This window comes from Hyalella azteca, unplaced genomic scaffold, assembly GCF_000764305.2.
Source record: "Hyalella azteca isolate HAZT.00-mixed unplaced genomic scaffold, Hazt_2.0.2 contig10183, whole genome shotgun sequence".
In the NCBI taxonomy this organism is placed as follows: Eukaryota; Metazoa; Arthropoda; class Malacostraca; order Amphipoda; family Hyalellidae; genus Hyalella; species Hyalella azteca.
The window spans coordinates 12,916-28,362 of NW_025940229.1; the positions used below are offsets into that span (position 1 = coordinate 12,916).

The window sequence follows — 15,447 nt, forward strand, 5'->3', positions numbered from 1 at the left end:
TCGTCCAACGCGACGGAATTTTGACTCGTCCGATATGATGTCACTTATTTTTGAAATATAGTCAGTCTTGTCCAAAATGACGAAGATGTTGCTCTTATCAGCTTTTCGTCGAAGATGTTGCTCTGATAAGAGCAACATCTTCGTCATTTTGGACAAGACTGGGTGTCCCAGTGGTGAAAGTTCAGAGTACAAATGTAAAACGCTTTCCGTTTTGTTGAGTTTGGGTTGACGTCCCATCAGGCTTCTGACGTTGAAACAACGTTGATTATTGGTTGATTTCGGGTTAAAATGTTGAATAACCAAAATTAAACGTCCGATCAACGTCGAAGTCTGACCAACACTAGAACGGACGTAAAACAACCTTATTTCAACGTTGCCCAGTTAAAATTTTGAGCCGAGACCGGCGCCGGGTTTAGCCGGGCTGGTCGCGCTTTAGCAGGATGGAGCCCTGAAACTATAACCGGCCATCTATCCCTAAAACTGCGCTGCGCCATGGCTGATACAGAGACAAAATTCTAGCAGCGCGGCAGAGACGGAACTCTGCGCTGTTTTANCACCTGGGCAGGTACTCAGAAGCTAATTAGCGCTGATACGCGGCTGGCGATATCGTCTCTAAAGCGGACATTTCTGCTCTATCGCTGCTCTGTCGCGTCTCTACGTCGGCTCTGCAGCCGGCGACGGCCTGCTCTATTCCCTGCCCTAAATTTTAACTGGGTGAAACAACGTCGATATTGATACGTTGAATGTTTATTTAATTTTAAACGTCCGATCAACGTCGAAGTCTGACCAAAACTAGAACGGACGTAAAACAACCTTATTTCAACATTGAAACAACGTCGATATCTGCACGTTGAATTATTAGCTATTTACCAGCAAAGAAATGGTGAATTTGAGGGAGGCTATTTTCTTTGGTTTTAAATTCATAGTAATTTTAATAAAGTTGTCACTTGCTTCTGCAGCTTGACGCGTGCTAGGTTTTTACAGTTTCTGGGTAGAGGTCAGTGCATTACCACCGCCAGGTCGAGAAATGATAGGCTCCTTACAGGATGAGGGGGGATGATGATACAGGGGTAATCATCCCTACAGGATGATGACCTCTGTAGAGGATTTATAAGTTTTTGCGAGGCTAATTGAGGCGCAAGCTGTGTTAATTATGCTAATTGAGCATAAACGTTTATGGGGGAAAGGTTGATATGCTGACTGAGAATTTAGCGATGTGGTGGAAAAACAGTCTTGAAGAAAGACCCTCAGCATTTGCGATTAATAATAGTCACCGACCAGAGCGTGAGAGGGTAGGTACCGTCAATAACAGTCACAGACCGGAGAATAAGAGGGTAGGTACAGTCAATAACAGTCACAAACGGTAGACGATGATAAGAGGGTAGGTACAGTCAATAACAGTCACAGACCGAAGGATAAGAGGGTAGGTACAGTCAATAACAGTCACAAACCGGAAAATAAGAGGGTAGGTACAGTCAATAACAGTCCTGTAGCAGTGCTCTTGTTGGTGATCGTGACCGTACCGCTATTGACGATGACTGTGACACACTGTACTGTACTGTACTGTACTGTACTGTACTGTGTAGTGTGCTAACTTGTATGAGATAGAGAACATCAACTTGCAAAATAAGATTATGTCGCGCGCTTATTTATCATTCTAGCTTGTTGCCATATAATTACCGTAAATATACTACTGCTTAAAGTTTTTAAATAAATAGTAAATTCAGCAACATAAAAATTATGAGGAATAGATACAGTGAGTCATGTAATGACTGTGAGCCTTGATCCGGACACAAATATTTCAACTTTCGGTGTGCTGGTTAAAAATTTATCAGTCGCCGATTCTGCTTTTTCTTCCTATATATACTATCAATGTTTCAATACTGTTATTTTAATAATTTGGCTTCGGCAATTTATTGTCCAACCTCACAGCAATCATACAATCCGTTTCTCTAAGAAGCAAATTAACAGCAAGCATAATTTATGTTATGGCCGCTGGATGAAATTATATTCTGTTTCCTTGTTGTTTAACCTGCCTGATCGAGTTAACCTGCCTCGTTGGGTTAACCTGCTTTTATAGGTTAACCTGATTTGTCGGGATAACATGCCATGTCAGGTTCACCAGCCCTGTTGGGTTAACCTGCACTGCAGTTAGCCCTTTTAACTTGCAGGGTTAACTCATCACTAACAACCTACTTAGCAATACCGCTTATATGTACAATGTCTAGCTATATACAACCTCCTGTCCACGGCCGCAGAATTTGAAACAGCGAACGCCCTAACAGGCCTATATAGATCGGGTGTACATAGCGATGTGAATTGCATCGTCTCTGATGTGCCTTGCATCGTCTCTGATGTGCCTTGCATCGTCTCTGATGTGCCTTGCATCGTCTCTGATGTGCCATGCATCGTCTCTGATGTGCCTTGCATCGTCTCTGATGTTCCTTGCATCGTCTCTGATGTGCCTTGCATCGTCTCTGATGTGCAATGCATCGTCTCTGATGTGCAATGCATCGTCTCTGATGTGCCTTGCATCATCTCTGATGTGCCTTGCATCGTCTCTGATGTGCCTTGCATCGTCTCTGATGTACCTTGCATCGTCTCTGATGTGCCATGCATCATCTCTGCATGCCGATCACGTCAAGTCATGCGTAGTTGCATGCCTCCTAAACAATATATGCCTGCTTGTGTGGCGACCACTTCCACCCAGTTAGTGCTAATGATGTTTCACGTAGTTATATTCATCCCTGAACAATCGATTGGACGTTCTTTAAATGTGACTCAAAAACTGAAAAAAACTGGAGTGGAAGAAGAAAATGTGCCGTTAAGACATGGCGTGCAATTGACCTCGACTGAACTAGCTCAGTCCTACAGCAGATGAACTTTTGGTCGTCACTAACAGCCATTTTATCGGGCTTATCGCACCCTAAACTGATCAGAGTTTTTGTACTCAGAATGCTTATTTGCGATACATTCGAGTGCAGAGTTCTCAGCTGCTGCGCTTGCAGATGCGGCTGTACAGAGCACAGTAAATCGAATATACTCGTAGTATGAACGTTTGAATCAAACATGAGTATAATTTATACAACACGCATTTTCTGACACGTGTCAACAATCTGTAAATAGCTAATTTGAACTGGATATGCCTCCGTCAGCCTTTCCAGCTATTTTACTGCAAAATAATTTACATGTGAGGAGGGTTATTTAAATGTGTACGAGATAATATCGAAATGCAGTGCTCACTAAGTTCTCACACGTGTGTCCCACTTTTAAAAATGAACCTTTTTTAGGTAGATGTTTAAAAACGGTGATTACGAAAGCCTGAAAACGTTTCAGTCAATGATTAGAAGATTCGAGCACATTATTATATTCCACTAGGCTTTCCGGAGATTGTATCTAAAATAATTTTTTATTCTGTCACCATTGCCTATGTGATACCACATCTACATGAATTTTAAATCAGTCCGAGGGATCAGGCTCGGAAGTTTATATATCCTTATTCATACTAAGACGCGGTCACTAATCACACTGTCAAAATTAGTGATGTCTGGACTCATGGAAGGAGGGTCATCATCCATCAATGAACTGATGTATAGTACGTCATTACACGCTCACATCACTTGCGTTGTCTTCATTACACGCCGAGAATAGCTTGCGTCCTCCTGTCGCCGAATGAGCGCCTACTTTGGTCGCCAGTCGCAGGAATCCTTCCCAGATAAAATTGTGAGACGATACCGGAGCAAGGCTAGCCGAGCACGTCGCGCTTTAGCCGGACGGAGCTGTGAAATAGTAACGGGCCAGTTGCAAGTAAAACAGCGTTTCGTCATGGCTCATATAGAGCTAGAGAAACTCCAACAGCCTGGGAGGGTCGGAATACGGCGCTGTTAAGGCGCTGCCACATGGCATGGACGGCAAGGCGCCGAACCAAACAGTTGTTCAGGCCGTACATTGCATGAGGGGTGGGGGAGGTTGAGAGAGGGAGGCAGGTAAGAGTTGGAGAAGAGGAAGGGATCTCCGTTCTCAATCTAGTTCAAGTGACATAATGTGCCATTTCGGTTCCATTTCTGGATCCAGTTAAGCTTATTATACCACATCATTACTTTAATACATTGAAATACGCAAGTTCTTTATTTGCTTCCACAATTAGAACACCTCCGCATAGAGAAACGTTTACGCACAACTATGCTTCAATAATGTCCAAGAAATGTCGATCAGTTTTTATCAATTTTTTTTTCTAACGTGAATGTACAGCAAACGTTGTTGATTTTTCCTTCATCTTATTAACACTTTAAGTGCTGCACGGCACGACCCACCGGTGAATTGCAGGGTCTTTTTTTTTCTGGAAAAATTCCGCAAGTAAATTTTTCAATTGCGTTTATCAACAAAAATTTATGATAGCAGGACTACGTCATTAAATTTTAAAATGTACGGAAAAAAGGCAAATTTAATTTTTGCACCGGAGCCTATATATTTACTAATATATTTTGAATTATAGGCTTTTTTATCCGCGTAATTGGCCGTTTTTAGGCCATCTGCCAGCGCTGGTGGGTTGTGCCGCACTCAACGTGTTAAATGATATAAATCTCCTGCTATCGACTATAAGTTGTAAGAAGAAACTTTCCAAAACGTTGTGATTTTTTTATTTTACACAATCCCATTGTAAACTTTTTCATAGTTCATATTCAAAACGTTTTCATACTGCTGCCTTAACGTATTCAATTAATCAAGACAAATTTGCCTCAATTAGTCAATGAGACTGATTTAGTCCGTGAAAATTATGATAAATATATTGCGATATAAATTGAAGTCTATTGAGCATTCTATTATTTAATGTTCATTACATAGAGAACTAGCTCGTAAATTGTTCGAGGAAAGATGGAAAAAACAGCATTTCTCAGGGCCGAAAATCCAGAGAAGTTGTCAGAGAAGCACTGCTTGTCTGCCTCCATTAATGAACGATATTGAACACGAATATTTTGACCCATTCCAATACGAGTACTATTCTTTTTTTGATTGAATGAAAACTTCGTTTATTCCTCTAAAAAAAACATAAGCGAATTATCTCAAAACAGTTCCACCACAAATGCGGCTATATCTCGATTTACTGGACAATAGCAAGTCATTCGTTTTGTAGCAAGTCATTCGTTTGCTCTATCACCTACATTATGTAGTTGAAAGAGCTCAGTGTGGTAAGGTGCCTTGGTGGTAAAGCTGGCTACGGCGTGGACTTTGGACGCGAGAACCCTGCGTTCGAATCTCGGAGCTGTCGTCGCCGTTTATCCGGTGAGAGCACATAGCGGTAAATTATTTGCAGCTTCTCTACATCCGTAATATTTGACTTTGTTAGTTTGTAACTGATATCGCAAGTGTTATTACGATGTGAATGTTCGACATCGAAGGCTATCTTATGAAACTTGCCAGTGTTAAGAGCAACGTGTAGGTTGATCTTGGCTTGAGAAGGAAAACATAATTTTAAATCGTGATCACATAGTCGACCACCGGTCCAACTCAACTGCTGCGCGCTGCCAGAGCCGGCCCAGATCGGGCGATGAGGGGGTTTGAGCCGGAGGAGCTCGTTGAGTACTGCATGTTCGCAGGGCAGAGCCCACCAGAGCAGGTGCTCAGAGGTTAATTAGCGCTGCTAGTTACTGTATATCGTATCTAATGTGGGCATTTCTGCTCTTTCGTGGCACTGGCGGGTCCCTACGTCGGCCCTTTTTAGCCGGCGATGGCCGGTTCTATCCCCTGCCCTAAATTTTAACTGGAGTCGGTGCGCGGAGCAGGCAACCGCTGAGTGCGCAGGCATTCTCTCGATGGTGCGCAGGAAACTTCTCTGTGGGGCGCACGTAACATATCAGTGGTGCGCAGGTAACCTCCCGCACTGCCCCATCCTCACTATCATGGTACTAAATTACCTAGCTAACTTGTAATCACGTTATATGTCTATGATAAACCGTGATCGCAGATTAGTGCGGTACAATCCAATGGGTGGCAGAAATTCTTATTTCAGTGAATGCAAGTTGGAGTTGAAGTTGTTTTAATAAGAAAGTGAATTTAACTCAGGACTGAAACAAGTACTTATCGTCCATGCATTCCTCTGAAGTCGAAATAAATTTATTAATTTAAAAATATTCGTATGATAGATTTTCAACCTTCCAAAGCGCATTAAGTTTGTCATTTTATGATTTTCCACAACATTTGAATAGCAAAATTTTTACAGTGCATACGAATGACATTTTTAAAAGATATAGACATATGGCAGAAATATTCAGCGATGCCTTTCAGTGGGTGACCGCCAACTTCCAAGATGGCGCCAACTCCAACGGAAATGTCAGCTCCGGCCATCAGTGCTCCAGGTTAAGCAGTGACTGAGATGTTGGAGAAACTTTCAGCTGTTGGGGAAATGTTTAGCTGTTGTGGAAATTTGGCAGCTGCAGTTCTTTGTTGATGTTGTGGACTTAACTGAACATTTTGATATTGAACGTAATTGAACATTTTTTCTTAGGATTCAACGTTAGGCTTTTGTCTTACTTTTTTAATGGAATATTTGAAAATGAACGTATAAATGTGAGAAGAGTGCCATTCTAAATCAAGTGAATTGATGAAAATTCGGGCTAAATAAAACAAAAAATTAAATATTTCCGCTTTCGTCGCGCATTCTTGACTGCCGGGACCCGGGAAAGCGTGTGTCGGTGGGAAATGTCGCCAGACGAGACGACGGTTGCTGGCTGAGCGAGTTCCGACTGGAATTTTTATAATTTTTTTCTTTTTTAAATTTATTTTTACACCGATTTACAGTTTACGTGCGTCCAGAGGAATGAATATAATGATCAAAAGAATTATTATATTGATGCAAAATTATGAAGTGCCTCGATATTCGATCTTTCATTTTATTCGACTAATTAAAATTGTCATAAAGTTCACGGAAATCATTAAGGTTGATGCACAAAGAAATCTTTCCTACATAAGATATATGTAAATACGTGTACAGTTTATACCCAAACGACATTCTCGAAATTAGTGGGTCAGGAAAGAAAGTAAATTGTATTATAAGAAATCAATATGGCCGCTGTTCGGGAGAGACATAGATTCTGATCAAAGAATTTCAGATCACCTATAAGAAAATTCAAATTTTTCTAATTGAAAAATTCTCACCGAAGCCTGGATCTATTCAGGCAATTACGAAAAATTTTAAAGTGTGGTACAAAAATGGAGCATGAGGAAGAAAAAACAGTCTATGGAAATAACTCTCGAAGATACGCCATCAGTAAATCAGACTGAAAAATCTCAACTGTTTATTTCAAAACAAGAACGAATTTCTCGATTGCAGTTTACAAGTTATTCATGATCTTACAGTTTACGCATGATTCCTTTTTTTGCCTGTGGTTCGAAAATTATTTAACTTAGCCGACTTCGCAGGTGACCTTGAAATTTCGTTTGCGAATAGAGGCAGCCAATGAATCTCATTCGCCCATAACCTGCTGGAAATCTATTAAACTTTCTTGGATTTCATTTTAAAATCTTTAACCGTAAACGTGTCATATCGGAATAGATATCAATAGAGTTAAGTGAAGTTTACTATGGTATTGCCCGTTATCTTCTGTTGATGACATGTTACAGGGAAGCGCATGCAGACGGCAAAGCATTAATATTTTAGGAGACGCGATAGTTGGCAAAGCTGACGCCTTCAGAGGAATTACGTAATTCTGGGGTATGCAAATATGGTGGGTTGGGGTCGGACGCATCACAAAACTGGTAATAAATTTCGTTGACACATAATATGCTGAATATTGTGTGAATTTCTTCGATACATCAAACTCATAGCCGAATACATCAAGCTTCTGGCAGAATACATCCAACTAATGATGGAATACACCGTATTTATATATTATCTGATAAAGTATCATAAATAACGAAACAGTTTTTCTTTTTTAGGCAAAATTAAAGTAAAATTCGAGCAAAATTATTCTTTAATTATTTGAATGTTTATAAGCTGTACAAACAGGATAAATTGGGATTAAAAATATATATGTGTATATTTTAACAATCTCCACAGTGTCTGCTCAGAGTTCAAGATCAGCAGAACATTTTCATTTTGGTGGCTAAGTGAGATATCAGTTGCCCCTGCAGTATAAGTCGGCCAATATAATTAACTCATTTTTTCTTGCAGGCACTATGGAATTAATCGACATTGTAAGTCAGCGCCCTTTACTCGTACCAGACAACGCAAAGAGGCCGAACTGGAAGGAAGTTTTTAAGATCATTGAGAAGGACGACGCCACAAAGCTTCGGCAGCTGCTTTGTGACGCTGGAGCTGGTGCGCACCACGAGATGCTGGAGCTGGTGGCGCGGCCCCAAGAGTCAAAGGACCACAAGACGGCGCTCCATGCGGCTGTTGAGATACCCGCCCCGGAGTGCCTGAAGGTCTTGCTCGAATCACACCCCAGCCTGGACGTCCTAGACTCGCCAGACAACAAGGGTAACACGCCTCTAAATGCAGCGGTGAAGAGTCTTAATTGTGATGCCATCACTAAACTTATTAAGGCAGGAGCTACTGTAAACGTACGAAATGATTATGGAAATTCCCCTCTCCACCTGCTGGTTTATGCGGCGGCCAGGGGAGGGGAATTGAGCAGTCGGAGGCCACTACTGCGAGTGGAGGGGAATCGGGCAGTGCGGAGGTCACTGCTGCGAGCGGAGGGGAATCAGGCAGTGCAGGGGCCACTAGCTGCTGCTCCATTTATCGAGAACTTCGATAAATGCGTCGATGCTTTGCTTGAGTGTCCAAGTTTGGACATGGACGCTTTGAATTACAATAAGTTCACTCCCTTGCGAGCCGCAGCAGAGAAAATGTCCAGTAAGACGGGTTCTTTGAAAACATTTTGCCAGAAATTGGTGCAGAAAGGAGCAAGTATCGACGAGCACACACGACAAATTTTAGTTGAGCATAACGTTCCGATCAGTCAGGATGAGGCCACAACTTTGCCACTGTCTCAAACCGCGACTGCAAAACTTCTCAACCTACTTGTAGGCGACCAATCTGAAGGAATTGCTGACATGTTTAGCGGGGTGAGTGCCACCCAGGAAGTTCGTGCGGCGGCCAACTGCTACCTCGGGTCGAAGAAAGTCTTACACTACCTTGTTGACCGCTGCAGCGAGACGGGGGTGAGGGCGCTCCTTCTGGCCGGAGCCGACCCTTGGTCCACCAGCAGGAAGGGGGAGCTTGCCCTGCACAGTGCACTGGCTCATGGAGACTTGGCTATCGCGAACCTCCTCATAAATGAGATGAAAACAAAGAAGAATAGTAACCGCATTGACTTGCGGCACAAAAGTTTTTCTCTACTGCAAAAAGCGCTGGAAAATAACATAGATATTGATAAAACAGCAACAAAATGCTATAATTCGAATAAATATGAATGCCTGAACCGCTTGTTTGAAGACGACGTTTTAATAGATGTTAATCAAAAGGATGAAAGGCCCGACATCAACCAAACGGCTCTCCACATTGCCGGTGCAATGAACAACCAAGACGCCATGACGATTCTTCTCGAACATGGAGCGTATCTCGGCGAGCGTCGAATGATCGGCAAGCAAAATATGGGAACGGTTCTCAATGCTTTAATGGCCAAGACACTCGAGAAAACCATGGATAATTGCATCAAGGTTCAGTCCCAAGCCGTTGAGCAAAATGGTACCTTGGATCCCGAGAGGAAAAAGAGGATTATTGAAGAAGATACCTTGAATTGCAATTACACTCTTGAGCTGAACTGCCAGTTCCTGATGAGCCCCACCCCCAGCGAGCCCACTAAAGTTCAGCAGCTCGAGAACGAAGTATCGCTACTATACGACGTCAGTCAAAGCCAAGAACACCGCAACTCCATCAAACATCCACTTATACAAACTTTCCTTTACGCCAAGTGGAGGAAGGTATTTCCACTTTACATTCTGAATTTATTTCTCTATATGATGTTTGTAACCCCCAGCGAGCCCACTAAAGTTCAACAGCTCGAGAACGAAGTTTCACTGCTATACAAAGTCAGTCAAAGCCACGAACATCGCAACTGCATCAAACATCCACTCATACAAACTCTCATTTACGCCAAATGGGAGAAGGTATTCCTATTATTCTTTCTCAATTTTTTGCACTATATGTTCTGTCTATATTTCTTATTGGCATTGACAGTTGAGATTCATCGATTGGACAAGCTAACCTTACGCTCGCTTGAAAACTTGGCTTCGTCAAACAACTCCGCAGAAACCCAGCATTTAGAGGATGGAATTCTGCAGTACCAAAGTGCTCTCACCGTCTTCAAGTCTCTTCTCCTCATAATCACAGTCTCCATGATGGTTAAGGAACTTTTCCAGATCGCGTTCACGTGTAAAAGTTACATTTGGTGTATCGAGAACTACTTGAAATGGTTTTTGATCATAGCATTTCTGGTGTACTGTTTTGCACCGCTGTCCGCGTCCGCTACTCGACACCTCTCGGCCTGGTTGGTCATCGCCTATGGGTGAGCTTCATTAATTCAATTTGACCAAGGATTTAAAAAAAAAAGAAAAGCCAAGGAAGTTCACCATGTGCTCAACATAAATATTTCGAAGACCAGCTCCATCTCTAGTTGAACCAAAAGTATTGAATTAAAATAGAATAAAATACAAGGACAATCACAATAGAAAATCAAAAATGCGCGGAAAAGATAAAAAAAAACCAAGAAACGATACCAGAACATTGAAATTAGGCACATAAAAACCTAAACTCTCTGTACTGATGATGGAGCTGGTCTTGGAGACATTTTCATGGAACGTATGGTAACTTGCTTTTCATTTTTCTTTTTTTCAAATTTTTGGTAACTAGCGATTAAGCAAATTAATGCTATAATGCTCATTACTTATCTTGAGTTTTGAATTAAAGTTGCTGTTAATAATTGTATCAAAGTAAATATATAGGTATGTCTTCTAAGCTGACAAATGTATACATCAAACAACTGAAAATGGTACTGGCATGGTTACTTATTGCATAAATTCAAATTCACGGCTATCTATGAGACAGGGAGTAGTCTCACAATCAACTATTTTAGTCTTTGTTTATTACGGTTATAGGGAATAGTCTAAATTTATTTATATTTATTAGCAACAATTTTCCATTAACATTTTGACTTCAACGTTCCTCATTTTAAGTTTTGTATACTTTCAGGATCTTATTCATTCATGTTTTAGTTACGAGCTGGTAAGGGGAAAAAATTGTGCAGACGTGTTTTACTAAACATAGCTTAAATGCTTATGCCTATCTGTACCTAAATGAAAATGAGTTACACGAGTGACGGAGGTCGTCCCCCAGCAACTAATAACAATTTATCTCTGTATAAAAATACTAAGCGTAGTAGAATTCGTATCTAGAGGACTTGGGCCATACTTTCAAAACTCGCTAAGTGAACGTAAGTTTTTAAGCTCTATTTTCTTGTCTATGATTGGTGGATAATGCTTGAAAGGCCGTCAATGATTGGCTGATGAACTTACGATCTCTTAAATTTTTTTGAAAGTATAGGCCCTGGTGACGAAACTTACCGCCCGAAGACGAAGAGTTAACGGTTTATCCACGTATCGATTAACGGCAGTCTCCGCTGCTAGTACATAACGATTGTTACAGTCGGAGAACAAAGGGTTAAGCACGGGCAACAGGTTAGTCGTTCTTTCAACAGGCTTTAAGCCTGGGTAACAGGTTATTTGTTCTATCAACAGGCTTTAAGTTTGGGTAACAGGTTATTTGTTCGATCAACAGGCTTTAAGCTTGGGTAACAGGTAAGTCATTCGATCAGCAGATATCAATTCCGTAAACCGATATCAAGTTTATATAACTGTTATTATCAGCGGTATGAGTTCATGCCTAGCAATGCGGTGTCCATGTATCTGATAGCGACTTTTGAATTTCAGCTTCTACAACTGGTCTTCCTGACTAACGAACTTTTTATATGCATGTCTGCACTCGGTTATTTTTAAATTGATTTTTCGTTAATTTGTCAATTTAGGTTTTAATCTCGACATTTTGTACCATTTTTTACTGGTTGATGAGATTTGCATTTTAGAGTGTCAAACTGATGATCGAGCTTGTCACCGAAGCGCTTTATTCTCCAAGATATTTTGAAATTTTATACAATTTTTTTTGTTTCGAAATTCCAGTTATAATTGGTTGTTAGTGCTCAGCCGCCTGCCGCAGACGCGTGTCTACGTCGCGATGCTGCGCCTCGTGTCTTGGAACTTCCTGAAGCTCATTTTGATCTTCATGCTCCCCATCGTCGCGTTCAGTTTCGGCTTTTTCGTCACCCTGCAGCCTGACGATGATGCACAGGTAAGACATGCAGCTTTCCGATAAGGAAAATTGCCAGATGATTCATTTTTTTATGTAATTTGTACATAAAAATCAAAACATAGGACTCAAAACATAGGACTCAAACATTGGACTCAAAACAAGTACTTCTTTATGCTCAACTTCTGCACTCGATCAAAGAAATAAGTGAGACCTCATCCAGAAAATGATGCAGTATTTGCTCTTGTATGGGACATCCTGGTCCAGTTTGGACAGGCAGAAGCGCGTATATCAGAACTACGTCAGAGTTCTGCTTGTGGTGTGGGTGAGAAATTGTGATTCTATTTGGACAACATGTTCCACTTATTTTTCTGAGTGTGGAGCGTAGAAAATCTTGCTTTGTTGCCTACATTTTTCAAATAATTACCGAACTATGCGGAGCTAACAATTGCAATTTAGGCATCCCTTCCTTGGTATAAAAATTGTTATTTTTATTTATATATTCACTAGTGGTAGACAAGGACCGTTTAACACGTAGGTCATCAAGCCTGCGAATGGGTATTTAATCTCTAAGCAACTATACAAAAGTAATGAAGAAGGAGAAAAACATACGTCCCTCACTAATGTTCGTCCAACAGAACAAGGGCCACCTGGACTTCTGGCCGACGTTTGTGCGCACCATCGTCATGTCAACGGGCGAGTTCGAGTTTTCGTCCATCAGCGAGCAGCTGACGAAGGATGGCACTTTCCAAAACACATCATCTGTCATAATGTTCCTATTATTTATTTTCCTCGTCTACCTCGTCCTAATGAACGTCATGACGGGCTTTGCCGTCAATGATGTTAAGGTTAGCACTACTCATAAAATAAATGTGCCACTCAGCATTGACAGTATGGTTCGATAGTGTTGAACTTTAATGTAGATACCAAAATTTTTTTCGATTGCATAAATCTGACAACACGTTTGATATTCGATGAATATCATTGGAAATGAACTTAAATTTTGAAATTAAAATGTATTGATTGGAGGTTATGTAAAGTTACTGTACATGCATTGAAATTTTCTTCTATTCACGAATTTTCAATAACGATTCCCCATAACGAGGAATGATAAATAAACACAAGCGCGCAACACATTGTAATACTGGAATAAATGTGTAATGCCTTAATTATAATGAAAAAAGATGCATGCAAAAGAAGAGAAGATGCGTGCAAATATTATTTTCCACCTACTATTGCTCCCGCTGACAGCCAATTACTGTATTGCAACAGGAAATCAAGGAAGACGCGGAGTTCTACAGCCTCAAGTCGAAAATCGAGTTCGTGTACCTCAACGAGCAGCTGTTCATCAAGGTGAGACTGGACCATGTAATACCGTGCAGCCAAGTATCAACAATACTGAATTACGAATGACGCTTGTTGGACATCAGCAACACGCGTTAAACCAGCCAACGACATTGTAGAGGAAATGGATTTATTGCTGATTTTTAAGTTGCAATGCATTGGGTTTAGGATTTGATTTTTCATTTTGTATTCATCACCTTTGACCTCCAAGCAGATAGGGCGTTTAGTCTATCAATGTGTATAGTATTCTTGCGTGGAGGTACGTTAATTGATAGCTCTGTGATTATATTTGTGATTGTTCAATTTTAGAAGTGAATCGTTTCGTATTTTTGATTATTTGTACATGGTAATTTGTTTTATATGTTTATTAAATATTCATTCTCTATTTAGTTATTTCAAGCGTTATTTTTGTTCTATTTCAGGAAGGCCTAAATATTTGAAGTCAATATTTGAACGCGATCAATATTTGACTTGAAACCTGAGAAGTTAATTGGAAGTGATTGAAACGCACGGTTTATGGTTAGGTTAGGTTTTTAGGGTGTTAGGCTTGTTGTTTTGTTTCTATTTATTCATCATTAATTATATTTACTTTCAACTGTTTATCTATTGAAAATCCTTGGTCTAGAAAAGCTGATTGAAGAACGATCACGGCTATGTGTCGGGGAGACGTCAGTTCGTGAAGAGATAGAAAGTCCCCCAACAACAAAACACGCTTGTTGAAAGTCACAACTTTTTATACCAGAGGAACTAGCAAGAAAGAAGAAAATGATGGTTTATACTGTATTTGATCAAGGTTACTAATGCTGCTTTAAATATAACCAGCCAACACAAAGATGAACTCTACAATGATTGGTCGGTGTGCCTACCGCTGCACAGGCAGACGCAACGCCGGGTCTCTCTGTACCGATGGTACAGTGAGACAAATAATATTATTTGTTATTGTTTGATTTATTATTGCCCTTACAAGCAATAATGACGGACGATATCAATGATATTTTACACTATAGTCAATTTTTAATGACTATTCTTAACGCATCCAGGATGACTATGGATCAATGTATGTATGTGCATAAATGTATGTGCATAAGCAATCCCGTATTCTCATTGTGAAAATTTACGACAAGGTGAAAGTGAAAAAAAGTCCTTGTGATTGTTTCCTCCTTTCTCCTGAAAGTCCTTGTGATTGTTTTCTCATTTCTCCTGAATCCTTGTGATTGTTTCCTCCTTTCTCCTGAAATTCCTTGTGATTGTTTTCTCCTTTCTCCTGAAAGTCCTTGTGATTGTTTTCTCCTTTCTCCTGAAAGTCCTTGTGATTATTGTTTCGGACTTTTAGTCTAGAATTTCTATCGTCAGGTGCCCTTCCTGCAGCGCTTCCTGCCGCGCCTGCAGCTATTCGGCAACAACCAGCAGCTGCTCGTCAAGATCAACAAGTTGCGCAATATCAAAAGGATTATTCACGTCAGCGGCCAGAAGCAGTTCACGTACTACCCGGGCAACCGCATGGCTGAAGTAATCAGGTCAGCTGGTCGAATACAGGCAACTTGATTTTATATAGCCACGATCACGATTATTGAAATTGGTGACAGCATAGCGCTATATAATTATAAAATTATGAAACTATTCAAACGGAAAAAGTTCATGGCGGTGTAGGGTGGCCCAGTGGCTTCAGCTCGAAGTACTAGGATTGGAGCAGAGGGTTGCGGGTTCAAAGCGCGGCAAGCCGCGAGAATTTTGCGTTGCCAAGAATTGGCGACAGGCCATATTTGGTCTATTGAAATTGGTGACAGCATAGCGCTATA

General features: G+C 40.8%; 1 protein-coding gene across 1 annotated transcript; it reads left to right on the plus strand.

Annotated features, from left to right (window-relative positions):
• Nucleotides 1–8,175: 8,175 nt before the first annotated feature.
• LOC108673673 (CARD- and ANK-domain containing inflammasome adapter protein-like) lies at nucleotides 8,176–15,165 on the plus strand (the record flags this gene model as incomplete). The annotated part of the gene is made up of 5 exons (XM_018161531.1): nucleotides 8,176–10,113; nucleotides 12,215–12,346; nucleotides 12,943–13,152; nucleotides 13,577–13,657; nucleotides 15,002–15,165. Coding segments are annotated over exons 1-5 (2,525 nt in total), but the record flags the coding sequence as incomplete, so codon positions are not given.
• Nucleotides 15,166–15,447: the final 282 nt, after the last annotated feature.